This window comes from Anomaloglossus baeobatrachus, chromosome 2 (genome assembly GCF_048569485.1).
Source record: "Anomaloglossus baeobatrachus isolate aAnoBae1 chromosome 2, aAnoBae1.hap1, whole genome shotgun sequence".
In the NCBI taxonomy this organism is placed as follows: Eukaryota; Metazoa; Chordata; class Amphibia; order Anura; family Aromobatidae; genus Anomaloglossus; species Anomaloglossus baeobatrachus.
The window spans coordinates 75,994,554-76,004,910 of NC_134354.1; the positions used below are offsets into that span (position 1 = coordinate 75,994,554).

At 36.0% G+C, this 10,357-nt stretch overlaps 1 protein-coding gene across 4 annotated transcripts in view; it reads left to right on the forward strand.

Moving 5' to 3' along the window:
* CADM2 (cell adhesion molecule 2) overlaps positions 1 to 8,204 on the forward strand; it is a 393,079-nt gene extending 384,875 nt beyond the window's left edge. For all 4 annotated transcript variants that reach the window (XM_075335088.1, XM_075335090.1, XM_075335089.1 and 1 more), the window contains one exon: positions 3,843 to 8,204. In XM_075335088.1, the coding sequence (XP_075191203.1) occupies positions 3,843 to 3,961 (119 nt within the window). In that variant the 3' untranslated portion in view covers positions 3,962 to 8,204. The remainder of the gene's footprint in view (positions 1 to 3,842) is intronic.
* Positions 8,205 to 10,357: the final 2,153 nt, after the last annotated feature.

Genomic DNA, 10,357 nt, shown 5'->3' on the forward strand with positions numbered 1-10,357 from the left:
AGCTGATGGTTTTACCTATACCATTTTTGGGTAGATGTGATGTATTGTATTTCATTGCAATGATGCGGCGGCCATGTAATTAAGGCGTTTTGAAATTTTTTTGTTACTCCATTTACTTATCAGATTATTTGTTTTACATTTTGATAAATCAAACATTTATGAACTCACTGATGCCAAATATGTGTTTGTTATTATTTTATTTTCAATGGAGCAAAAGAAGGGTGATTTGAACTTTTGTGTTTTTTATTTTTTAATATATTTAAAACTTTTTTTTACTGCCTTGGCCATCCGATTGCTTGTGTTATATAGGGCAGTGTATCAGCACTGCTCTGTATAGCAAAATTGATTATCTCCTATGAATGTCGGCTCGCAGTTAGAATTCACAGCACCTTAGAATTAATGGTGCTCTATAAATAAATAAATATTATTCATAATAATAATAATATAAAGAATAATTCCCAGGAAGATTGTCAAGACAGACGCAGGGGTCATCAGCTGACCTCTGGCTGCCATAAGAACCCATAGGTACCCTGTAATCACGTTACTGTGTGCTGTTGGAAGCAGGGAATGTTGCGCTACTTGCCGGTATGTGTTAAATCCAGCTGTCAGAGAATAATAGCGGGATTTAACTGGTTAACCACTGCGGGCATACCTCCAATCCACCCACTGCTGTTAGAGGCCCATGATGTCTGATCAGATCACTACAAAACACATACGCCTGCACACTAAAATGCTAACAATGAATAAGGGAACTCTGGTATTGTATTACTGCTATAGGAATATTTGAAAAAGAGATATTTAGTTATGTATTGGCCAATGCATGTAAGCCCGGTATGCAACAGCAAGTTGTATCTCTATATACCGGGAACCTAACTAAAATGCCACTATCTGGGTTGAAAACCTACATGACTGGGCCGCAAGGCTATAGCTATAAAGGGGAATGAACACAGGCTGGTTACAGGGCAGAGTGCTCAATCAGAAAGAATGCGCTACGAATATATCAAAAAGACTGACCCACACATCCAACAGATTTGAATAGGTGCTGGCAGAAAACACATTATAACTACAAAACACATTCACATGATCAGATCAACCATCATATGTAGGGCAAGATGCGGGTTCAGTGTATAAGCCTGCAACAAAGGCAGGGACATGACATTTGACAAAAAATGTATGACAAAGGTCGTGAAGGCGTTAAAGAACGCTGAGAAATGGGAATTCTGGTTAATAGAATAAATTATAAAATGGCTATGACTGCAGTTTTCTAATATATAAGTTAAGGATTGCTAAAAGTAAACTTACACTTTAGAATTTCTAGTAGATGTCCTCACCGGTTCTCATGTCACTTGCTGACAGTCCTTATGTCCTGTAGCTCCTTCATGGTGCATCATCTGAAATAATTGAAGTAAAATCTTCTCAGCTACAGGTTTCTTTTGGACAAAGTAAGTGGTTTACCGACCTGGGAATCATTTAAAAGCATCACTCTGAAATCTCTAGGTCTAGCAATTTACAGCTGTGATTCCAGGAGCAGTTTAAAATCACCATTAAATTGCTCTATCATTGGAGAGCAATGCAGTCTAGTAAAAATGTTAGCACATTTCAGCTGCGGAAAATTTCACTTGCCAAATCATTAGTGTCCGATAACTCCAAAGCTGAAGCCAACAATCCTAAGGTGGATGGCTAATATGTCCAACTTTTCTCTGTGTTTATGACTAAAATTTCTCATGATACAAACTAAATGCATTCTTCGGGACATTCTTTTATAGCTTTGGACAGGCTCCAATTTACATCATAACCAGTGAGTGACCATATAAAGACACATCACAATGTTTAACTCTGTGGACACAGGACTCACCCTGTCAGGAGGATTCATGGCCCATTACAAAATCTGAGGAGTCATTCCAGAGACTCACCAGACCTCTGATCCTACATGGATATTGGGACAATAAAACTCACACCACTAATCAAAGCTAATTAAGGATTCACTTTCTAAGTTCAGTGTTTGTTTATTTAAATGTCTTTTATTATGCCATCCCTCTGCTCTGTTTGTGCATATATTTGTGTTTCTTCAGATATTTTGTCATACCATGCCTGATGAAGGGACTTGAGATGTCTCGAAAGCTTGCTTTGTAACATCACTTTATTTTATTTTAGTTAGCCATTAAAAGGTATCACAAGATTATAATTGTGTTCCTCTCACTGAGAACATTCAATAATTTTTTAACTGGCTAACACGATACCAAAACTTTTTCACTTGTAACTAAAGTTACAAGTTACACACACACACACACACACACTGGAAAAAAAAAGTATATTTGAATGAAGACTTCCACATGCTTTCCCTCAGTCACCAATTTTTTGAAGAAAATGTTGCCATGAAGCTCCGATGTAATCCACAATCTAGGACTACTACACCAGTGAATGAGAATAGCAGTAATGTAAAGCTATATTCACACGCATCAGGTGAGATGACAATGCTTATCAAAGCCACCGGCTTAACATTGCATTCAGCGAGACCTGGCAGCTCTGATGAGATTTGTTGTTGTCACTTGGTGTTGTACTTTACTGTTAATCACAGTCACCGGAGTTAGATTCTTAGATCATGAATTACGTCAGAGCTCGTGGGAACATTTTCTTTATAAATTTGTGAACAAAGGAAAAAGTGGGGGGAGTCTTTATTCAAATAAACTATTTATTTTCTGTGTGCGTGTATTTTATTAACTTTACACTTACTGTGCTAGCAATAGGGTATTAGATGCCTCTCCATTACTAACCCCTAGAGTTGATGCCAGTTAACATTACACAACTGACATCAACCCCAAAAAGTATCACCCCAATTGCCACCACACCAGGGCAATCAGAAAGAGCTAGGGCAAAGTGCCAGAACTGGTGTGTCTAACGTGATAGTCAATTCTTGGGCAACGGCTGGCTGCTATTTTTAGGCTGATAAGGGCCAAATTACCATGGATCTTTCAAGTCTGATACCAGCTCACAGCTGTTTGCTTTACCTTGGTGGTTATTAAAAATGGGGAGGACCTCAGGCTTTCTTTTATTATTATTATTTAATTTTAACTTCCCAGCAGCATTCTGGGAAACAGATATGTGGCCAGGAATAGTCTCCATGCTTTTCCTATTTCTTTAAAGTGGTGGTTTCATCCATTTCAGCTATTTGCCAGCCCCTCCAGACCTCCTTGGAGTGTATGTTGGAAAAATGCTTGAGTTTCTCGTAGACTTCCATTGTACTTGTGACTCGAATTGAGCAGGTCCGATCATCGGACCCACTCAATTCGAGTTGAGGAACACTCCAGCACTTAGGTGCTTGATTATCACTTCTCTTGCCTACTTTATCGTCTTAAAAATTATAAGAAGCAGTGGTGTAACCCTGTAGCTACCGGCACCGTGCCACTCTGTTGGGGATCCCTCTTTATGTTCTAATAACAAACCATCATAAGAATAATCACCATATATATATATATATATATATATACACACTCGATTAAATAAGTGTAGACTTCCCAATTCACATTACAGCTTGTTTTTGTGCCGTACACACCACATCATGCTAATATATCAATTTTATTGTCCATTTGCCCTCATTATGCCATAGAGACGACCTATCTGAAAGTAAGGAATAGCCTGGTGTAGTCCATCCAATACTGGGAGACATTTGGCATGCAGATACCACATTAATATAATCTGATGTAGATGAGAACATTGTATATAAATGATATGGTAATGTATTGTAAGCAGCTTTGCCTTGCATCAATCTCTAAATGAAACAAGAGACAGTCAATGACAAGCAAAATTTCTAACAACCGTTTGTATAATCTTGATCTCTGTAGGGACATATTTAACAAATGAAGCAAAAGGAGCTGAAGATGCCCCAGATGCAGACACAGCCATTATCAATGCAGAAGGCAGCCAAGTGAATGCAGAAGAGAAGAAGGAATATTTCATTTAAATGCAAACCTGGTTACTACGAGTTTTACTTATCAGGCTGACTGCTGGAAAAAACTGGCTATCATTTTATTTTTTATTTTTTATTTTTTTTTTTCAAAATTCATTCCCACCATCTTCCGCTCCATTTTATTAACTCCTGCTATCAATAGCCAGCTTATGCCAACAATCAGCTGTTGACAGCATCATACTTTAATTGCATTTCATAATGCGGGACTTTTCTTACTGCAGAAAAATACGAAAAATAATGAAAAAAAATGAAAAAACATGTCCATCATTCTGTTAAAAATCCAATCATACAGTGCTTGAATATACAGCCTTAACAATTGTTTTCTCTTTTTTTTTCTTTCTCATTGTTACACAACACACGTTCTTTTTTTATGTTTACACAAAGAACTTCCAGGCTGCCCTTTTGTATATCTCTCCAGCACACATACAAGTACATGACGATACCAACATGTATTATAGTCCATGTTATTGAACCTATTGGCAGTTCTGTGTATATCTCACTGACCTACCTGTAGACGTCTTGTAGGATTTTAAGCAATGGCACCCCTTGTGGCTGGGTGCGGTATTACAAAATAAACTGCAATAATCTGGACTACATTCATTGCTGCATGTATAAAGTATGGAGTGTCTTGCCATTACATGGTTTTGGTACAGACTTGATTAAATCCAATTAAGTTACACTTAGAAACAAACATAATTTTCTCGTTTTCACTATGACCGGATGATTTCTTTTAAGAATGACTACACATGACCTGAACATAGCAACAGTGAGTATAGATATATGCTTTAATAATAACAATACTCATAAGTCAGGGCAAAGTCATGTATGGCATTGGATACAATAGACATGCTCAACGCAGGCTTAAAAAATACAAAGTAGATAAATTATACTTAAAGTAAATGTCCGCCCTGGCATACCATTTAGTTTTTTTTATTTTTGTTTAATCTAAATATGTTTAAAATTGGTGCTGATTAACTTCTTAGTATATTTTATATTGTTGGAGATTAATACAGAGCTCTAATCTTCCGCATAGAAGTTGATTTCCTGTTTACCTGCAACCACCACTAGAGGGAGCATAGGAGCCTACTGCATACTGGTTTGCTGTATACAGCAAGCTCTTGTGTCAAACTATGGGCGACTGTAAGTAAGCTTCATGGTATTTTTAAATCTATGTCTATGAAGGAGATTTGAAGATCTGTATCAGAAAACAATGGGCTTCTACAACTATAAAGATATATTACGAAATAAGACAGTACTACATTTTATACCTAAAAAAAACTTAGTTTTGAAAAGTGGACATTCCCTTTAAGCTGAGGTATTCTAAATGGTACTTCCATGTCCGTTTTTTGTCTTTATTATTATTTTTTTTACATTTTTCCCCCATTTTTTCTGTGTTTATTTAATGTTTTAGGTCTCTCCATATTTATTGTTTCTACGTGGACTCTACTGTGGTTATTTTTTTTTTTATTTTTTTTTTCTTTAAGAAGAGAAAAGTCGTCAGAATATTTGTGCATTTTCCGTATCTTGTAAATAGTAAGTGTATTAAATCAAGTTGAACATTATTTGATACATATTTAACTTTTTTGGATGTAAGGAAGTCACAAATACCCATTTTCTAATGCCCCCTACTCCTTCCCTCGACCCTTCCCCCTAAATCCTTCTTAGATATGAACCTAAATCCAGTATTACGTGTAGATAATGTGTTTGCATTTCTGTCTGTATGTCCTAGCACTGTTCAAACTTTTCTAGATCATCTTATTTTTTATCTGTTCTACAATGGAAGCACAATGTTAAAGGAAAGATACTTTAATCTCACCACCAGTGCAGAGCCTCAGGTTTTCAAGTTCAACCATATTTGAGTATAACTCTTATTTTATTGCTTAGCTTTCTAGGATTTTTTTTTCATGTATTTTTTTTATTTGGCTTTTTTTTTATTTGTTTCACCTTTCGGTTGATTTGTCAAATCTCAAGAAAAAAAAAAAGTGGTAGTGCATCAAATACTACACGGTTTATGGATACTGTAAATGAACTTCTTCTACTAAATTCCTGTCTATGCATTTGTGAGGTATAACTTATGTCACAGTAAATGATACCGAATTTCTGACAGTGAAAGCTTCAGTATCAATTTATCCACAAGCCATGATACATTTCCGAACACGTCAGTGAAGTTTTGGCCATCAAAAATTCACTCCGCTAATCATAAACTCAATATTCCGGACCTGTTGGCTTGATTTTCTTTTTCTTTCCTTTCAGCCTGTAATAAATATTGTTATTTTACATTTTCCAGCCTTGATTCCCAAAGTCGGAGATTGAGAATCACTCTGAATTCTGCTTTGCCTCAATATTCCAGGCATTGTGCATCTGAAATAGGGTATTTTAACAAGGTAGCTAGACTAGTGAAGTGTGAGAGGCTGACAGCCTATGAAGCAAAAATTATGTCTACTGTTATTTATAGAATCTTTGGAATCAGGAAAAGAAGACACTTCGAGACTTTGACTTAGAATAAAATATATATACTACAAATATGATCTCAACTTCAGTAATACTTGTGGAAGACTTACATTTTTTTCTGTAATACTTTTGGGGTTGCCTGTAGCGCCCTCCTTTGTTTTCTCCATAATATACCAAGTATGAATAATCATGACATGGTTGAGTGTTATCATAATAAAACATATACAGTATTACATTTGAAAGAAGTATGTCTTCATTGGTGTGGCTGCATGCTTGTTTTTACGCACCATAACATATGTGAAAAATGCAATAATACGTTTAAACTATAGTAAATATGATAGTAAGACAACAGGGGCACTGTAGCTGCTAGAAATGGTGAAACTGTATGGGCTGGCAAAACTAAAACTCGCGTTCGGGCCAAGGAGACGCGGGAAAAGGGAAGGTCACTCGGTAGCGGAACACAAGGGCTGCAGAAGATATTACGTCAAACAGTCGAATCCCTGATAGTATGTTTTGTGTTCTGTTTGTGCGATCCAAAAAGATTGATATTGCTCCAGAAACATCTTATGGAGCCCTCCTGCTGCCCTGGGCAAAATGGAAACATATTCGTTGTACCCTACGGATTCTAAATTTGTCCATCTTGGGTTTGAAAGATAGAAAAAAAATACTTCCATGGGTTTGGTGACAAATTGAATTTTTGATTTCAATTTTAGGTTGGACACAAAACCCTAGAGTAGTGTCATTATGGATAATATTCCAATGTGGGCACCTTTTTAAATGGCCCTTGATATAAGTATGAAATGTTAAATATTATCCATCCCATGAAATTGACAAATAGACCCCTTAGTCCTAATTGATACTGTAGCATCCAAATTCTTTTTTTTCGTGTTGAGCTAGGCTTTATCATATAATCCTCGAACTGTTATTCTTATTAGTATTGTTATTAGCTGTTTCTAATAGATTAAATATAGTATAGTAACCATATTATTGGAAGTGATTATTTTTTTGTTTGTTTTTTTAAACTAAAAAGTTCATTGCATTCACGGTTGCCACTTATGAGTATATTTACTGACGGTGAAAAGAAAAAAAAAAGTAAACCTGTATAAGAATATAGGGAGGGGTGCTAAATTGTGATTCCTGCAGATAGATGATAAATAATATTGTGAAATGGTTGCGAAAGTCACAGCTTCCATCCTACCGGGGATGGAAAAGACAGTTTTGCATTGGGAGCCTAGAGAAGATTTTTCCACATACCTCAGCCAATGTCAGCAGATCTGCAGTTTTCACATATATAATAACTCTAGAAGAATAGAGTGTAGTCACTCTAGTATATACAGTTTTTATATTACATATAGAAAAATTGTCAGTAAAATATTTAGAAGAGTTGGCAGCTCCGTCTTTGCTCGGAGAGCTGGTAGCAGACTCTCCTTCTTGCTTTTCATACACTGTTGTGTCTTAAAGTTCTACATTCCTGTAACCTCTATTGGCGGTCAACATTTGTAAATGCATTAAAAAAATTGTGTTTTTGAAGGACTCACAAAACGTTACACACAATTTTTTTTTTCAGCATACGATTGTGATTCCAAATCGAAAAAGAAAAAAAAAAAAATATTACGGAAAATGTTCTGTAAACTTTTGAACTGCATGTTTGTGGAATATATGAACCATTAAGCACCATCTGGATTCTGGTTAAATATTTTCATGCATATTCATTCTTTTGTATGATTTGACAATCATTTTGTTGTTTGTTTGTTTTTTTTGCATCACTATTTCAACCGCAGAGAATCTCAAAAAAAAAAAGAAAAATAATACTTTATACAATTTAAACTTCTATTGGAAAATCAATTTGGTCTCGCATTATTATATATAAGAAGTAAAGAAAAGAAAATGTGCTTTATTCACAGTTCCCTATATGATTTGTGGCATAATAGTCTGAGGCAGTTCGGAAATCTAAAAGAACATCGCTTTGAAAAATGATTGGTAGCTGCTTCAGTTAGTAATGTTTTTCCTTTCCCCAATGTTAAGTAGAATAAGTCCTTTATCAATCCTTATCACCTTTCCTGACCTGTCCGTTTTAAGGAATTCATGCATTCCCTATAGAATAACAATTCCAGATCATCTATATTTCTCTTCTTTGTGCCATTCCTACATTATTTCTTGTGGATATAAAAACAAAAAAATGGGCATTACCATTCCATTTGCCAATGGGGTGTGTCCTTGCGTAAATCATCTTAGCGGTGCTGATAATGCCCAACTGTGTAGGGTCATTCCCCTATTGACAAATGAAATGATGAAACCTAGTTGGGATGATTTTCTTATATTTCTAGGAGGAAATCAGAAGAATAGCACAATGCAGAAAAGAAATGATACTGGTGAATGGGTTTGCAACTATGAATTAATGCAAACATGTCAGGAATGGTAACAGGCAAAGCACATCCATTTGGACACCCATTCCTGTTTCAGTCCTTGCCATTAGATCCTAGGGACCTAATTAAGAAACAGTGGAGATTAAATAAAACCAGACTACCATGATAAAAAGAAAATCTGTCAGCAGGTTTTTGATATTTAATTTGATAGCAGTATCATTTACAAAAAGAGAACCTGATTTTAGAGATGTGTCACTTACAAGGCTTTGTCTTGTAGTTTCAATACAATTAGTCCTTTATAAGTGGAACAGGCTACCACGGGAGTAGTGAGCGCTCCATTGATGGAAATCTTCAAGCGGAAACTGAATCAACATATAGCAGGGATGGTTTAGGAAAACTGCACTCGCAAGGTATTGGATCTGATAACCCTTGAGGTCCCTTCCAACTCTGCTATTCTATGATTCAATGAGGAGATTATCATTGGTCTGACTAATCTCACAAGCAGACCAGTCACGCTAATCTGTGCAACCCCACCCCTATTAATGATTCTTCAAGCAGAAACTAGATAAACATATAGCTGGGATGATTTAGGAAAACCTGCACTTGCAGGGGATTGGACTCGATGGCCCTTGAGGTCCCTTCCAATTCTACCATTCTATTATTCTATGAGATTATCATTGGCCTGACTAGATCTCAAAAGCAGACCAGTCACACTAATCAGTATAACCCCGCCCTTATTAATGATTGGCAGTTTATTGAAAACTCACAATATACACAGTAAGCTGCTTATCCGGGGTGTGGGTGGAGTTACACAGGGCCCAGCATTCAGATCATTGCTACATCTAAAATAGAGGAAACTAGAATTGTATCCAAACTACTCTAAGCAGTCCAGTACATGATACATAGCTGGAATCAGTCTCTCTGCCCGTACTTTATGCTGCTTTCAGATTACATAGCAAAATCCTGGTTATAGATTCCCTTTATGTAGGTTACAATCTAAAGAAAACTGGAATATAAAGTATGTGCTTCTTAATGAATTAGGCACATCACATTTTTTTTGTGCACCAAAAATACACAAAATTTTGACAAATTTTGGCATAAATTATGGTAAAATTGTCCCCCTATTACATTAAATGCTACTCATTTTTTAGAAACGAGCCATGAACAGCAAAAAAGGGTAACCCCCCCACAAATTACAGCATTCAAATGGCAAGCACATTAATTTGCAATTTTTTTAAACCAGTTTCAAGAGTTAACACAATGAAAAAAAAATGTCATCAATATATTGCAAGATATGAGATTGTCCAGCAGAACTCCTTCAGGGTAGAATGATCTTCGAAGGATTGGAGATTATGAAAAACATGCTGTTTTATGATACTGTAAGCACTGGTGACCAGAAAAAAAAAATAAAAGATTATTTATCTATGTGCAAAACAATATGGACAGCAAAGAGGGGCCCATTATAATTTAGCCAGGGGTCACTAATCCTAGTTTCTTCGCAACTGTATAGTTTTAGGCCCTAAAGAACAATATATCAGTCACAATAGTTTTAAGTTAGGAGAAATAAAATAGT